Source organism: Bombina bombina, chromosome 6 (assembly GCF_027579735.1).
Source record: "Bombina bombina isolate aBomBom1 chromosome 6, aBomBom1.pri, whole genome shotgun sequence".
Lineage (NCBI taxonomy): Eukaryota > Metazoa > Chordata > Amphibia > Anura > Bombinatoridae > Bombina > Bombina bombina.
This window is the reverse complement of record NC_069504.1, coordinates 389,332,273-389,350,730: the sequence shown is the minus strand read 5'-3', so window position 1 is coordinate 389,350,730 and position 18,458 is coordinate 389,332,273. Positions and strand designations below refer to the sequence as shown.

At 40.5% G+C, this 18,458-nt stretch overlaps 1 protein-coding gene across 1 annotated transcript in view; it reads left to right on the top strand.

Annotated features, from left to right (window-relative positions):
• Positions 1-11,561: 11,561 nt before the first annotated feature.
• PCYOX1L (prenylcysteine oxidase 1 like) overlaps positions 11,562-18,458 on the top strand; it is a 138,199-nt gene continuing 131,302 nt past the window's right edge. The window contains exon 1 of the mRNA XM_053717104.1: positions 11,562-11,684. Within this exon, the coding sequence (XP_053573079.1) occupies positions 11,597-11,684 (88 nt within the window). The 5' untranslated portion in view covers positions 11,562-11,596. The remainder of the gene's footprint in view (positions 11,685-18,458) is intronic.

Below are 18,458 nucleotides of genomic sequence, written 5' to 3'. Positions count from 1 at the left end.
CATGGTCCAAGAGTGGTCTACTTATTTAAGAAGAGGTATATATAATTACAAAAATGAGGTTACTGATATCTCTGCCTATTTCGTTTGGATTATAGATTAACCTGACTGTACACTGTTTTATTACCATGAATTGTATCCCAACGTTTGTACTACTCAAGTTTTGGCAATTCTACATACATTGTATATGTTTATAGAAACCTCAATAAATAAAAAATAGAAAAATAAATAAATAAATAAATAGACTACATCAGAAATTAAATAATCTCTCACCACACTAGCAATCTCTGCCCCCCCAATCATTCACAAATATTGAAAACTCACATATCCTCAAACTCAGCTCTTTTTAAACCTGTTACAAAAGATGAAGTATGTGTCTATATATCGTCCTTCCATCTCACTACCTGTCCTTTCGATCCAATTCCCTCACAACTACTGACCTCACTCTTATGTACCCTTATTTCTCTCCTCACACAATTTTCAATCTCTCCCTCAACACTGATATACACTCACTGGCCATTTTATTAGGTACACGTCAGGGTTTTTTCCCTGTTGTGTTTGCCATGTGCTGCTGGCAGCCATTTTACTCACCTCTCTTCCTGACTATGGTGCATTGTGGGGGATGCTGCTCAATTCATGCACTTCCTTTTATGGCCAGACAGGTGTGCATCATCCATGTGAGACAGGATGCAGTCTCAGAATTGTGATGTCATCACTTATTATTTAAAGGGCCTCTGTTCAGTATGCTTTGCCTTTGCGTTGTCTCAGACCTGTTTGTGAGAGTTCCTGTGTATTACCTGGCTGCCTGACGTCCTTCCTGGTTCCTGATCCCTGGCTTGTTCCTGACTCTGCTGTTTTCCTTGTTCCTGATTCCGGCTCGTCTGACTATTCGCTTTGGCTCCTGACTCGGCTCGTCTGACTACCAGCTCTGGTTTTGCTTCCTGGCTTGTTATTTGACTTGTGAACTTTTTATTATTTTTTGCTATTAATAAAGGGGTGATTATCTTTTCACTTCTCGTCTCAGTCTGATTCCTGGCACCCTGACATTACAAAAAGGCCATGAATCCTGATGGTGCTAATAATCCACCTTTAACTGCCATCATTTCCAGGATGGATGTACAGGATTACTGCTTGGATCAATTTGCACTAGCCCTGCAAACCCTGCTGACTCGCACTGCACATTTGGACCAAAGTGTCCTGCAAGTTATGGCTGCACCTATGCCTACCATATGCTGCACCTATGCCTACCAGGAGCATGTCTGGTTCTGCACCTCTACCTCAGCGATATGGAGGCAATCCTATTCAGTGCAGAGGGTTTTTGAACCAGGTGGGCACTTACTATGAGATGTTACCTCAGGCGTTTCCCTCTGACAGAGCTAAGGTGGGATTTCTCATCTCGTTACCCTCTGACACAGCTCTTGCCTGGGCTAATCCCTTGTGGGAGACTAATAAACCTGTGATTTCAAATTACCCTGAATTTGTGGCCTCCTTTTGTAGGGTATTTGATGTTCCGGCTCGCTCCTCCTCTGCTGCTAAACGACTCATGTCCATTCAGCAAGGTACAAGATCTGTTGCTCAGTATGCTATTGAGTTCCGTACGCTTGCCGCAGAGGTAGGTTGGAACAATGAAGCCCTTGTTGCTGCCTTCTTTCATGGGCTCTCTGATGCGATTAAAGACAAAGTTGCTGCCAGAGATTTACCAAAGGATCTCGAAGCATTGGTGTCTTTTTTGATCCTAATTGACATCAGACTCAGAGAGAGGCCCTCTTTCAAGGAGCGCTTACGGAAGCCTCCTGTTCCATTGTCTCCTACGTGTTCGTTCCCACCCATGCCTCCCTCTCCTCCCATGCCTCCTGGTCCCGAGTCACCAGGTACTGCTGAGCCGATGCAGCTGGTATTCACGTGCCTCTTCACGGCGGAGAGGGCCTTTAGGAGGAGGGAGGGACTCTGCCTCTATTGTGGGTTACAGGGCCACCTTTTGTAGTCTTGTCCTACATGGCCGGGAAACGCTCAGACCTAAGGTCCTGTCGGGGGCAGACCTTGGGTGGTTTATCCTCGTCCCCGGAACCGCTTAAGGAGAAACCTTTGGTCACGGTTGTCCTTTCCTGTGTGGACTCCTCCATAGTCACCCAGGCTCTTGTTGACTCTGGTGCTGCGGGCTATTTCATTGACAGTGCTTTTGTATCAAAGCACTCCATTCATGTTTTGCCTCGGTCCGTTCCGCTTGCTATTGAGGCCATTGATGGCAGGCCCCTTCAGCCCGCACTCGTTACTCACGAAACTGCTCCGTTGTCCATGGCTGTTGGGGATTAAGGAGGGCCACGAATGGAAAACAGCATTTAACACCAGGAGCGGGCATTATGAGTATCTTGTAATGCCCTTTGGGCTATGTAATGCTCCTACTGTTTTTCAGGAATTTATTAATGATGTCCTACGAGATATGTTGCAACAGTGTGTTGTGGTGTACTTAGACGACATCCTCAAACACTCACCCACACTTGAGGCTCATCGTTCTGTTGTTACACGGGTTCTTCAGAGACTACGTGAGAACGGCCTGTTTTTAAAACTCGAGAAATGTGAGTTCCATCAGACTCAAGTAACCTTCCTAGGTTATGTTATCTCCGTTGCAAGGTTCTCCATGAATCCGGACAAGTTATCTGCAGTTCTGCAGTGGCCTCGCCCAGTTGGTCTTCGGTCTATGCAAAGTTTTTTGGGGTTCGCCAATTACTATAGAAAGTTTATTAAAAACTTTTCTTCCTTGGTCAAACCTATCACAGACATGACCCGTAAAGAGAATGATCCACTCCATTGGTCACCTACTGCCATTAAGGCCTTTGATAGTCTTAAGACTGCCTTTGCTGCTGCTCCAGTTCTGGCTCATCCTAACCCTGTCCTGCCTTTCGTTCTTGAGGTTGATGCGTCTGAGACTGGAGTAGGTGCCCTCTTGTCTCAACGTCCTACGCCTGACGGTTCCTTGCATCCGTGTGGTTTCTTCTCTAAGAAATTGTCTCCAGCGGAGTGCAATTATGAAATTGGTGACAGGGAATTACTGGCCATAATTTTGGCACTTAAGGAATGGAGGCATCTTCTCGAGGGTACTAGCGTGCCAGTGCTCATTCTTACTGACCACAAGAATTTAACTTATCTATCTGAAGCAAAATGTTTGTCGCCCGACAGGCCAGATGGGCGCTATTTTTGTCTCAGTATAATTATGTGGTCTCCTACCTGCCTGGTAGTCAGAATGTTAGGACTGATGCCCTCTCTCGACAATTTTCGCCTCTGTCCAAGGAGGAGTCTGTACCTACTCCTGTTATACCTCCTGACCATATTTTGGCTACCATACGTACTAATTTGACTTCTCCCTTGGGGGAGGAGATCCTGGCTGCACAAACCAATGCACCTCCTGAGAAACCTAGTGGTAAGTGTTTTGTTCCTGAGAATCTTCAAACTAAACTTTTGCACACTTACCCCTATCCTAAAGCCGCAGGTCACCCAGGCAAGAACCAAATGATTTGGTTTGTCACTCGACAATTCTGGTGGCCAGGTATTCGTTCTGATATTGCTGCGTATGTTGCATCCTGCTCAGTTTGTGCACAGAATAAGACTCCTCGACGTCTTCCTGTGGGTCTTCTTCAACCTATTGCTAATGGTGAGCGTCCTTGGACACATCTTTCCATGGACTTGATTGTCGAGCTCCCTGTTTCCAATGGCAATACTGTTATCCTTATGGTGGTTGACCGTTTTTCTAAAATGTCACATTGCATTCCCTTGATGAAGCTGCCTACCGCTCAGGAGCTTGCTTCAATTTTTGCCCGGGAGGTCTTCCGTTTACATGGGTTACCCAAGTAGATATTGTCAGACCGGGGTAGCCAGTTTGTCTCCAGATTTTGGCGTTCCTTTTGTGCTCAAATGGGGATCCAGCTTTCCTTCTCCTCGGCATATCACCCTCAATCCAATGGGGCTGCGGAACGGTCTAATCAAGCTCTGGAACAGTTCCTCCGTTGCTATGTCTCAGATCACCACAATAATTGGTCTGAACTGTTACCTTGGGCAGAGTTTGCTCGTAATAGTGCTATTAATGCTTCCTCCAAGATATCCCCGTTCATGGCGAATTATGGGTTTCAACCATCCTTGTTGGCCTATTCATTCATGTCTCAGGATATTCCGGCTTTGGAGGAGCATCTCCAGCAACTCCGTTCCACGTGGGTGCAGATTCAGGATTGCCTTCATCGTTCTATGCAGCGCCAAAAGTTCCAGGCTGATCGTAGGTGTCTGCCCGCACCTTCCTACCAGGTTGGTGAGAGAGTTTGGCTGTCCTCCCGCAACTTGAACCTTCGTGTGCCTTCCAATAAATTGGCTCCCCGTTAGGTTCTTTTCGAATACTCCGACGGGTTAATCCTGTGGCCTACGCTCTTGACCTTCCTCCTGCTATGCACATCTCCAATGTTTTTCATGTCTCCCTCTTGAAACCATTGGTTTGTAATCGGTTTACCACTGTGTTGCCTCGTCCCCGTCCTATCTTTGTTGACAACCATGAGGAGTATGAGGTCAGCAGCATTATTGACTCTCGTATGTCCAGGGGCCGTGTACAGTATTTGGTTCACTGGAGAGGTTACGGTCCGGAGGAGCGTTCTTGGGTTCCCTCCTCTGATGTTCATGCTCCTGCCCTCCTCCGTGCCTTCCATGCCCGTTTCCCCAATAAGCCTTTTGTCCTCCCGCGGGGGAGGGGTCGTTGAGGGGAGGGTACTGTCAGGGTTTTTTCCCTGTTGTGTTTGCCATGTGCTGCTGGCAGACATTTTACTCACCTCTCTTCCTGACTATGGTGCATTATGGAGGATGCTGCTCAATTCCTGCACTTCCTTTTATGGCCAGACTGGTGTGCATCATCCATGTGAGACACGATGCAGTCTCAGAATTGTGATCTCATCACTTATTATTTAAAGGGCCTCTGTTCAGTATGCTTCAACTTTGCGTTGTCTCAGACCTGTTTGTGAGAGTTCCTGTGTATTACCTGGCTGCCTGACGTCCTTCCTGGTTCCTGATCCCTGGCTTGTTCCTGACTCTGCTGTTTTCCTTGTTCCTGATTCCGGCTCATCTGACTATTCGCTTTGGCTCCTGACTCGGCTCATCTGACTACCAGCTCTGGTTTTGCTTCCTGGCTTTTTATTTGACTTGTGGACTTTTTATTATTTTTTGCTATTAATAAAGGTGTGATTATTTTTGCACTTCTCGTCTCAGTCTGATTCCTGGCACCCTGACAGTACACCTGTTTAATTGCTTGGTAACACAAATTGCTAATCAGCCAATCACATGGCAGCAACTCAATGCATTTAGGCATCTAGAAGTGGTGAAGACGACTTGCTGAAGTTCGAACTGAGCATCAGAATGGGGAATAGGGATTTAAGTGACTTTAAACGTGGCATTGTTGTTGGTGCCAGACAGCTGGTCTGAGTATTTCAAAATCTGCTGATCTACTGGGATTTTTACGCACAATCAGAGAATGGTCAGAAAAAGAGAAAATATCCAGTGAGCGGCAGTTGTGTGGACAAAAATGCCTTGTTGATGTCAGAGGTCAGAGGAGAATGGGCAGACTGGTTAGAGATTATATAAATGCAACAGTAACTCAAATAACCACTCGTAACAACCAAGGTATGCAGAATACCCTCTCTAAATGTACAACACATCAAACCTTGAAGCAGATGGGCTACAGCAGCAGAAGACCACACCGGGCGCCACTCCTGTCAGCTAAGAACAGGAAACTGAGGCTACAATTAGCACAGTCTCACCAAACTTGGACACTAGAAGATTGGAAAAATGTTGCCTTGTCTGATGAATCTCGATTTCAGCAGCGACATTCAGATGGTAGGGTCAGAATTTGGCATAAATAATATAAAAGCATGGATCCATCCTGCCTTGTATCAATGGTTCAGGCTGGTGGTGATGTAATGGTGTGGGGGATATTTTCTTGGCACACTTTGGGCCCCTTAGTACCAAATGAGGATTGTTTAAATGCCATGGCCTGCCTGAGTATTGTTGGTGACCATGTTCATCCCTTTATGACTACAGTGTACCCATCTTCTGATGGCTACTTCCAGCAGGATAATGCACCATGTCACAAAGCTTAAATCATCTCAAACTGTTTTTTTGAACATGACAATGAGTTCACTGTACTATAATGGCCTCCACAGTCACCAGATCTCAATCCAATAGAGCACCTTTGGGATGTGGTTGAATGGGAGATTCACATCATGATGAATCTCCCAATGATAATTGAATATAACTGATATAATTTGCGCATCCTGTAACTGCACATGGTCAGACATATTGCCAGGTACTGTATGTATGTGCTATATAAAGTTACACTTGCATATATAATACATTTCTACGCTGCACTTAAGCCACTCTTCTTATGAAGACGGCGCTCCTACTTTGCACTTTGTATATTTAGAAACTAGCTGCTGAAAGGTTGCTGCACATAAATGCCTCTTGTCATTGTCTCACTAGATGTGGTCAGCTAGCTCGAAGTAGTTTATAAGGGATATCAAGAGAATTTGATAAAGAAGTTAATTGGAAAGTTATTTAAAGCGTATGCTCTGTCTGAACCATGAAAGAAAACATTTGGGTTGCATGCACCTCACTTTAGCCCCTTAACGACTCATGTCGTACAGGGTACGTCTTACACAAACTGGTCTTTAAAGTAAAAGTAAACTTAGTTGTTCAGCTCTGCACATTTACACAGTCAATCTAAAAACAATAGGACTTTCATTCATCGTTTTGCTCTCACAGATATATAAATACCGTTTTCGCTGCATCTAAACTCATAATTTTTTTGTTTTAAATTCAACCCGTTGTTGATACCGCAATTGACTTCCTGGTCACGTTTTTGTGATCCTCCAATTGACTTTCTGGCCGATCGCAGCCGTGAAGCTACGTCACACAAGGCTGTAACCCATTGCGCATGTGCCGAATCTAATCTAAATATGATTCTCTCTGTCGCGCGTGCACAATTCGCGCATGCGCACAGCTACTTCTCGTTTTGTGCCAAGAAAGTTAGCATTTGACTCGTCTTAATTAATATTGCATGCCCGATCTATACGTAATGGATAGAAAATACAGGAAGAGGAGGGTGGGAGGAGCGACGACGATAACTGTAGGAAACTAAAGTATAAAAATATAAAGTCGGTTATGAAAAAAAAAAAAAAACATAGCGAAACTGTAATATTACTTATAAATATTACATAGATATGTGGCACAGGTGAAAAATGTACTTTCACTTTAAAGACTAGCGACGTACTCTGTACGACGTAGGTGTTTAAAGCGGCTGGAAGCGATCCTGATCACTTCCAGCCACTTTCAAGTTATTGCCGTGATGCCTCGATATTGAGGCATCACTGCAATACCTTTTCTTGCACACCGATGCAGAGAGCATCGGCCAGAGATGGTGACGATCGTTGGTGGGTGGGAGCATCTGCAGGGAGTAGGGTGTGTGGCCCATCGCTGGGAAATTTAGCTGGATTAGTCCCTGTGCATGCAGGAACGCGCATGGGGCGGGCTGTGTGCGCACCCGCATGTGCGTGTGCGCCCCCGCGATCTACACCGGTTGTGGTGTTGTGGTGGGAGCGGGTAGTGTTGTGGTGGGAGCGGGTAGTGTTGTGGTGGGAGCGGGTGGTGGGAGTGGGAGAGGGGGGAGGCACCAAATAGTGAGAGGGGGGAGGGTTAGAGAGCTGTTTGGGGGGGCTCAGGGAGTTTGGGTCGTAAGGGGGGATCCTACACTGAAGAAAATATATAATTTAAAATACAAATAAAAAAAACAAAAAACTTTTTTTTATACTGGCAGACTTTCTGCCAGTACTTAGAGGGACAGTCAAGTCCAAAAAAAACTTTCATGATTTAAATAGGGCATGCAATTTTAAACAACTTCCAAATTTACTTTTATCACCAATTTTGCTTTGTTCTCTTGGTATTCTTAGTTGAAAGCTAAAACTAGGAGGTTCATATGCTAATTTCTTAGACCTTGAAGACTGCCTCTAATCTGAATAAATTTTGACCACTAGAGGGCATTAGTTCACATGTTTCATATACATAACATTGAGCTAATGCATGTAAAGTGACCTAGGACTGAGCACTGATTGGCTAAACTGCATGTCTGTCAAAATAACTGAAATAAGGGGCAGTCAGCAGAAGCTTAGATACAAGATATTTACAGAGGTAAAAAGTATATTAATATAACTGTGTTGGTTGCGCAAAACTGGGGAATGGGTAATAAAGGGATTATCTTTCTTTTTAAACAACAAAAATTCTGGTGTTGACTGTCCCTTTAAGATGGCGGGGACATTTGTGGGGTGGGGGAGGGAAGAGAGCTGTTTGGGAGGGATCAAGGGGTGGGATGTGTCAGGTGGGAGGCTGATCTCTACACTAAAGCTAAAATTAACCCTTCAAGCTCCCTACAAGCTAACTAATTAACCCCTTCACTGCTGGGCATAATACAAGTGTTGTGCGCAGCGGAATTTAGCGGCCTTCTATTTACCAAAAAGCAATGTTAAAGTCATATATGTCTGCTATTTCTGAACAAAGGGGATCCCAGAGAAGCATTTACAACCATTTGTGCCATAATTGAACAAGCTGTTTGTAAATAATTTCAGTGAGAAACCTAAAGTTTGTGAAAAAGTGAATGATTTTTTTTATTTGATCGCATTTGGCGGTGACATGGTGGCATGAAATATACCAAAATGGGCCTAGATCAATACTTTGGGTTGTCTACTAAAAAAAATATATATACATGTCAAGGGATATTCAGGGATTCCTGACAGATATCAGTGATCCAATGTAACTATGGTTAATTTTTTTTTTTTTTTTTAAATGGTTTTGAAATGGCAAAGTGATACTTGTATTTATTGCCCTATAACTTGCAAAAAAAGCAAAGAACATGTAAACATTGGGTATTTCTAAACTCAGGACAAAATTTAGAAACTATTTATTTTGGTTGTTTTTTTGGTGGTTGTAGATGTGTAACAGATTTTGGGGGTCAAAGTTAGAAAAAGTGTGTTTTTTGCCATTTTTTCCTCATATTTTATAAAAAAAAATTATAGTAAATTATAAGATATGATGAAAATAATGGAATCTTTAGAAAGTCCATTTAATGGCGAGAAAAACTGTATATAATATGTGTGAGTAAGAGGAAAATTACAGCTAAACACAAACACTGCAGAAATGTAAAAATAGCCCTGGTCCTTAAAGGGACACTGAACTCAAATTTTTTTCTTTTGTGATTCAGATAGAGCATGCAATTTTAAGCAACTTTCTAATTTACTCCTATTATCAATTTTTCTTCGTTCTCTTGCTATCTTTATTTGAAAAATAAGGCATCTAAGCTTTTTTTTTAGGTTTAGAACTCTGGACAGCACTTTTTCATTGGTGGATGAATTTATCCACCGCAAGGACAACCCAGGTTGTTCACCAAAAATGGGCCGGCATCTAAACTTACATTCTTGCATTTCAAATAAAGATACCAAGAGAATTAAGAAAATTTGATAATAGGATTAAATTAGAAAGTTGATTAAAATGTCATGGTCTATCTGAATCACAAAAGAAAAAAAAATTGGGTTCAGTGTCTCTTTAAGGGAAATAAATTAAAAAATGGCCTTGTCCTTTAGGGGTTAAATAAGGTTTCATCAACATGGCCATTTTTATCTAAAAAAAAGTTTCGAGACTGGGGTGACTGCTGTACAATACAAATTACTGACGGCAGGATTTCTTTCAATCATAAACTACATACATCCAGTAGCTCCCATAGTCATACCCCCCAACTGTCTTGATTTTTGCGGGACAGTCCCGATTTTAGGGGTCTGTCCCCCTGTCCTGGGTTGCTAGTCATTTCTCCCGATTTGCTCCATGCATTAAAAAAAAATTCTATTGGGCCCATACTCAGAAGCAGCTGGCTTTGCTCTCACAGGGTTAGATACCTGTTAGATTCCCTGTGGAAAAGGAATGGTGTGTGGGCTAAGCAGGAGTAAGAAGGCTGTATACACTCTGACCACGGGTAATGGTGATCTCTCTAACCTACCTCTGGTAGTGATGATGTCTAACACCTGGTGATAATACTAGCATGCCTTCAGTTTTATACAATGAGCAGTGCTAATACCAGGGTAATGAATAGTGACAGCCGCAGACTGCCAGCTAATGTGCTTGCCAACCCCAGGACCCCATATAATGAATTACAGATACCCATATATGATGTAGTGTGTGTGTCTGTCTGTATCTATAACTGTGTGTCTGTATCTGTATGTATAAGTTTATGCTATGAAGTGTGTGTGTGTCTGCATGTATAAATGTAAGCTATGTAGTGTATGTGTATCTGCATGTATAAGTGTACGCTATGTAGTGTGTGTGTGTCTGCATGTATAAGTGTATACTATGTAGTGTCTGTGTATTTGCCTGTGTAAGTGTATGCTATGTAGTGTGTGTGTATCTGCATATATAAGTGTGTGCTATGTAGTGTGTGTGTATCTGCATGTATAAGTGTATACTATGTTTGTAGTGTCTGTGTATCTGCCTGTGTAAGTTTATGCAATGCAGTGTGTGTGTAACTATCTGCATGTATAAGTGTATGCTATGTAGTGTGCGTGTGTATCTGCATGTATAAGTGTATACTATGTAGTAGTGTATGTGTATGTATAAGTGTATGCTATGTAGTGTGTGTGTATCTGCATGTGTAAATGTATGCTATGTAGTGTGTGTGTATCTGCATGTGTAAGTGTATGCTATGTAGTGTGTGTGTGTATCTGCATGTATAAGTGTATGCTATGTAGTGTGTGTGTATCTGCATGTGTAAGTGTATGCTATGTAGTGTGTGTGTATCTGCATGTATAAGTGTATGCTATGTAGTGTGTGTGTGTGTATCTGCATGTATAAGTGTATGCTATGTAGTGTGTGTGTATCTGCATGTGTAAGTGTATGCTATGTAGTGTGCTACTGTGCATTTTTGCTGACTTTAAAGGCCAGAATCTAGTATATTAATGGGGAATGCAGAAAGCAGTTTTAAAGAATTTATTATTAAATGTCCAATTAAGATAAAAATATTTAGCAATGTCTTTGCAAAGGCTTATTAAATACATAGCTCACATAACCATACCAGTGGTTTGAGCTTGTGTTTGATTTGCTGCCTAAGTGTATTAAAATATATAACTTTATTTAGAATTTTATTTATATTACTTTAATCTTATGATTTTTTTAAGCCCGCTCTCTTTTGAATTTTGAAATGTTGGGAGGTATGCATAGTTTATATCTGTTATAAAATATCACCTTTTTTATTAAACATAGTAAAAATCATTTTTCTTTTAGAATTAAAGTGTGCGCATTCGGTATAATAATGTCAAATGGCCTGGTACATCATAACACCATAGCTCTGAAAAGACGAGGTTTGGTTTCGAAGACAGCGCATGCGTATTGCGTAATGGTTGTAAGCATTAGCAAATACTGCGGATGTGTGTCACTTGGCTTGCGGTTCACACCTCGTTTTCAATTGCATAGCTAGCTCATGCAAGTGATTGGTCGGAGGTAGTTCCAGCATCTTTGCACAGGTTGACAAGGTACCCTGATAATGGCTTTGGTTCTACTACTATTTACTGCCATTATCTTCCGTCTCAGTAACGGACAGCACAGATCGCCGGATCCCCCTGGCAGAATCGGTAAATTAGGAGAGGAATGAGCTATGATGATAACAGATGCATGTGACAATGTGTAATGATCGTGCGCGGATGCGGATTCATTCAATATATTCTCTTAGCACTTGCCTGCTATTGATGGTTAGCTATCTATACGATAAATATGCTATCTTGGCTGTCATTACCACGTTGAAAATCACTCTCTTATCTCTATAGATCCTTATACTGAAAAATCTTTTATTTGTATGCGTTGCCAAGCATAACAGACTAATTTAACCAACGTGAAATTCAGTAATTACAAGAAAAAGGCAAAATGTGTTTATATGATTTAAAAGAAGAGATCCGAGTAAAACCAAAAACCTTTGATGAACAGCTGCACGAAGACATTAGAAAATACCATCTTTACTCGTGTTGTGTTTGAAATGTGCAATTCACAACATATTTTAGTTTATATATAGCAAGCATTGCACAATATTACACGAATCATTCAGTATTCTTAAATGGACATTAAACACCTAGAGACATAAAACCCAAACATTTTCTTTCAGTATTCTGATAGAGAATGCATAAAAAAAAGGAAAAAAACAAAAAACTAATTTACTTCTGTTATTTTTTTTTGTTCTCTTGTAATCTTTTGTGAAAAAAAGCTCAGGAGTGAGCACTATATGGCATCAATTTTGCAAGACTGTTATTCATTTGCAAGATCACTAGATAGCAGCACTATTTCCTGCCATTTAGTGCTCCAAACACCTTCCTAGGTATCTCTTCAACAAAGAATACCATGGAAACAAAACCAATTTGATAATAGAAGTACACTGGAAACTTTTAAAATTGTATACTCTGAATTACAAAAGAACATTTTTGGTTTTCATATTCCTTTAATAAGTGCTTTTTAAATTGTGTTGTTTAAAAGTTAAAAAATATATGTATACGGTTTTAGTGTTCATAAAAGCAAAGAACAGTCATGTTGTACCCAAGGTTTTCTTCTCTGCTGAGGCCAATTAGGAACAATTATAAATGAACGAATGAGTGTGTAACCAGTGGCTGTGTGAAATGTATCAGTGTTGAGTCGGGAGCTTGCACTTCTACTTTTAACAGGATCTTTCAAAGTACGTAGTGCAAGGCAGGAGAGGAGGTCACAAGGCAAAACAGGATTCAGCAACAGGTAGACAGTCCATTCTTTCAATAGTGTCAGAGGGCAAGGCAGGAGAGAAGGTAACAAGGCAAAGCAGGATTCAGCAACAGGTAGACAGTCCATTCTTTCAATAGTGCCAGAGGGCAAGGCAGGAGATAAGGTAACAAGGCAAAACAGGATTCAGCAACAGGTAGACAGTCCAACCTTTCAAAGTACCAAAGGGACAAGGCAAAAGAGTAGTAAGTAGACAAAGCAGAGTTCAGCAGCTGTAGACAGATAATCAAAAGACAAGCGCACCCTAGGTATCACAAGGAAAACCTTTACTTGGGCAAGGAAGTCAGAGAGAAGCTCCTATAAATAGGCGCCAGTTTGCGTCAAAAGCGGCACAAACGTGCACACAGTATGGTTGCAAAGATACACTCCAAGTGATGTCAGAGATGCGCCCGAAAAGGCGCAGCGCGCAACAATGACGTTAATAACGTCAAAATTGTGCCAATGGTGCACACAATAAGCACAACAACTAGGAAGCGGCCAAAGCAATGATAGGTGTCCTAGCAACAGCCAGGTATGTGACAATAGTGCAGTATTGATGTACAAATATATAGTGCAGGATGAATAGAAATTTGCCAGCTCACATTAGACTATGCACTCCATTTGCAACGCTAGAGAGCCGGGTCATCTGAGCCACCTGGCGGGCTTGCCTCCAGCCGGAACTTCCTTGAGCTTCGGTCATAAGTTGATGCGTGTAAAGCCTCAGCACAGACCCAGTTAAAAACAAGCAGCACGTTTCTCGGCGGTAAAGATGCAGTTTCATCAGGCTCACTAAATAATTTAGAAAGTGTTGAAAGTAACGGCGCTGTGTCACCTCCAGGGAACCAAGCTGCCCACGTCCTCTGAGTCAACCTTGTTTGTTTCACCTCCAAAATAAAAGATCTTACAATAGTGTAGCAGATTTCTGAGGATGTGGTAGGCGCACAAACTGGTTATACTCACGAGATTGCAGTTAAAATAAGCTTTTTATTAAAATCTTCACAAAAGTGTCTTCAAATTTGTTCGTGTTTTAACTTTATGCTCTTGATAAAGGCTTCTTTTAGCTGAAACGCGTTGAGCTGTATTTTAAATAAAACTCAAAGCTGCACCTGAACACACTTTTGTGATGATTTTAATAAAAGGCTTATTTTAACTGGAATCTCGTGAGTATACCCAGTTTGTGCGCCTACCACATTGTCTGAAATCTGCTACACTATTGTGAGCTCTTTTATTTTTGAGGTGAAAGCAACAAGGTTGACTCAGAGGAGGTGGGCAGCTTGGTTCCCTGGAGGTGACACAGCGCCGCCACTTTCAACACTTTCTGCTTCTATACACGGTTTGGGAGAACCGGGGCTGGCAGCGGGCACCTGAAGCGAAGTGCTAACATTGCTTCATACTTTATCCTTTCTAATTCACTATACAATTTACACTCTTCTGTTCATATACCATTATCAACCAATAAAAAGCAAACTTCCTAATGGTCCAGCCCCTAATCACATAGACTGGACTTGTGGTTAATGCAAAGTATCTACTTGACATGCACAAAAAAATACAAATAATTGCACTTTCACATGGTTTATCTTTGCATATTTGTACATTGCAAGAGTCTAAAAAAAAAATAACATGAGATGCAAATCAGGTGTGACAATTTAAGAATATTAAATATATGGACCTCACTTTTACCAATTGATGACTATATGCCATTAATGGACCCAGCTTGCCAGTGTTGCACATTGAGTGCATATTCAAATGTGAGTTGGCATTTTTCTTTTAGAATTCTTTGAGGTGATTGGCTCTACCTGTTTGGAGTGCTGCCTATATCATTTGTACTACCTCTGTGGAAAATACACATATCCGCTACATATGCACTTGTCTGTTCTATAAGACTTTACTAGAGACTCCTTTGTTGGTTATTGCCAACAATATATTAACTTTTAACAGGAGTTAGATTACAGGAAAGTGAGACCAAATAAATAATGAAATAATATTGCAAAGTTATTTTTACTAAAACTAATCAAACATTTTATAGTACAATCTCAAGTTAGAAAAATAGAGTTTGACGGTAGATAAGAACCATAAAGGCCCATCAAGTCTACCCATATTACATGTTATTTTTTTCTTAGGATAGCCTTATGCATGTCCTAGACATTTTTGAATTTCTTTACAGTCTTTGTGTTTACCACCTCAAATGGATGTTTATTCCATGAATTCACCACCCTTTCTGTAAAGAAAAATGCTTCCTCGCATTTCTCCTAAATCTGCTACCCTCTAACTTTAGATTGTGACCCCCTTGTTTTGGCATTTATTTTTTTGTGGAAAATGCTTTCAGCTTCTACTTTATTAAGTCCCTTCATATATTTGAAGGTTTCTATCATGTCACCTCTTTCCCTTCTATCCTCTAAACTATACATATTTAGATCATGGAGTCTTTATTTGTATAGTTTATATTTTAGACCATTTACCATTTTAGTAGCTCTCTTTTGTAGTGCTTCTAATTTATTTATATCTTTCTGAAGATATGGTCTCCAGAACTGTACACATTATTCCAGATTTGGCCTAACTAATCTGTAAAGTGGCATAAGAACCTTGCTATTTCTTCTACTAATACCTCTCCCAATGCAGCCAAGTATTCGACTGGCCTTACTGGCTGCACTACTGTATTGTGTACTAAATTTGAAATAATCTGAAATAATAATTCCCAAGTCCCTTTCTTCTTTAGTTACAGTCAGTAATGTACCATTGATACTATAATTGGCCTTAAGTTGTTTGTCTGAAGGAAAGACACAAGTCTTTCCTTTTAAAGAGTTTCCAATAATTTCCCTGCAATTGAGGTCAAACTGACTGGCCTATAGTTAGCAGAAACTTCCCTACTACCCTTTTTACGAAGAGGAACAACATTGGCATTTTTCCAGGCTTTTGGAACAACTCCTGTTAGAAGTGACTGATTAAATAAATCCACTAATGGAGTAGCTATTACGGATTGAAGTTCTCTTAGAACCCTTGGATGAATATTATCTGGACCCACAGACTCATTTACTTTTATTTTTGATAAAGCCCTTGAAACCTCTTCCTCTGTAAAAAGGAAAGTACTACTAACATGATCATTTACAGTAACATCCCTTAATAGAATCTCACTATCTTTACCATCTGTTGTAAAGACTGAACAAAAGTAATCATTTTAACAGTTTGCTATTTATCTTCTTCCACTTCTCTATCCTCATTCTTGAGTCTTACTATCCTTCCGTTCGTTTTTCTCTTTTCACTGATATATCTAAAGAAGGTTTTGTCACCGTTATTTACAGATCGTGCTATTTTCTCTTCTGCATCAGCTTTAGCCTTTCTGATTAAAGGGACAGTCTAGACCAAAATAAACTTTCATGATTCAGATAGAGCATGTAATTTTAAACAATTTTCCAATTTACTTTTATCACCAATTTTGCTTTGTTCTCTTGGTATTCTTAGTTGAAAGCTTAACCTAGGAGGTTCATATGCTAATTTCTTATACCTTGAAGCCCACCTCTTTCAGATTGCATTTTAACAGTTTTTCACCACTAGAGGGTGTTAGTTCACGTATTTCATATAGATAACACTGTGCTCATGCACGTGAAGTTATCTGGGAGCAGGCACTGATTGGCTAGACTGCAAGTCTGTCAAAAGAACTGAAATAAAGGGGCAGTTTGCAGAGGCTTAGATACAAGATAATCACAGAGGTTAAAAGTATATTATTATAACTGTGTTGGTTATGCAAAACTGGGGAATGGGTAATAAAGGGATTATCTGTCTTTTAAAACAATAAACATTCTGGTGTAGACTGTCCCTTTAACTGCTTTGTCATCTTTTGATAGGTTCTCCATTTTTCCTTATCCTCTTCTGAGCCAGTGAGTTTGATTTTTTTTTTATAGACTGTCTTTTTTGTCTTAACTGCATGAGCTACTTCTCTTGAAAACCATATTGGTTTTCTGTTTCTTTTACAAACAAGCCTAATACAGTGTTTAGTTGCATCTAGAATAGCATTTTTAAAATATTCCCACTGTTCTTGTACTCCTGTAATCTGTGCCATCCCTTTTAGAAATGTATTTAGGTATCTGCCCATGTAAGAAAAATCATTGTTCTAAAGTCGAAAACATTTGTTTTGCTATGGTTGCACAATACCTTTGCCTGAATATTAATCCATACAGACTGATGATCACTAGAGCCTAAGTTCTCAGCCACATATACTTCAGATACTATATCACTGTTTGTAAGTACTAAATCTGATATAATTCCTTTACCTGTTGGTCCACAGAAAAGGACACAGATGCAGCCCCATGATCTAAACTAGTTGTTCAAGGGATTTCCCTTGTAAAGATTCCAGAATATATTTACTTCTAGTAGATTTGGCAACCAATACTTCCTAGTCTATATCAGGCATTTTAAAGTCCCCTACTACAATAACATTGCCCTTCGTTGTAATTTTTGGCAATTTCATCAATTAATAAATTATCTGATGCTTCATCCTGTAATGGTGGTCTATATACTACCCCTATTCTAAACACTGTTTCCCTTCAGTTACCCAAACGCTTTCTACAATGTCATTTTGTTTCTACAATTTCAGTTACTTTAATATTTTCTTTCACGTACAGAGCAACCCCCCCTTTTTTCCAACTTTATTTTTTTTTAAACAAAATGTAACCAGGTATGACTGTTTCCCAGTTGTGAGTGTCATTGTACCATGTCTCTGTTATAGCTATGAAATCCAACTTATCTTGAATCATTATTGCAGTAAGTTTAGGTAATTTTACTTACTAAACTGCGGGCATTTGTGCACATTGCACAAAGAACATTTCAAGAATTCTCCAATCCTTTTGCGTGGTCAATACATACCCTGCCTACATTATTCAAAGTCTTATTCCTAAAAGTAGTGTTTTTTTTTTTATAACCTAAACTAGAATGTAAAATTTGGTTGACTGTCTTGTCATGCTCTGGGGGACAGATGGGTATGTTAACACTGTCCCCCTTCTTTAGTTTAAATTAAATTGCTACTAATAAAGTCTTTAAAGGGCCAGTAACCCCACCAAATAAGGTTATATAATAATGCACACAGTGCAGAATTATATAACTTTAGCCTAGCGTCACGTTTCTTAAGCAGCGTATAGCAAAGATATTTACCTACGATAATCTAATTTTCAGAACGCCGCTCCTGGTTCTACTGAGCGGGTCTGTTTTTTACCTAAGCGCATCAGGCACGCTGTCTAGTCACAGCACGCCCGATCGCGCCATTAAACTGAATGTAGCTCGCTCTCGCTACCATACCCGAGCGGGAGCGAGCACATTCAGTTTAATGGCGCGATCGGGCGTGCTGTGACTAGACAGCGTGCCCGATGCGCTTAGGTAAAAAACAGACCCGCTCAGTAGAACCAGGAGCGGCGTTCTGAAAAATAGATTATCGTAGGTAAATATCTTTGCTATACGCTGCTTAAGAAACGTGACGCTAGGCTAAAGTTATATAATTCTGCACTGTGTGCATTATTATATAACCTTATTTGGTGGGGTTACTGGCCCTTTAAATTCTTTACTCAATACTCCTGTTTTTTTTATTGAGGTCAAAATCACATAAGTGTACAAGAAATATTTCACTACACATATGAAAACAG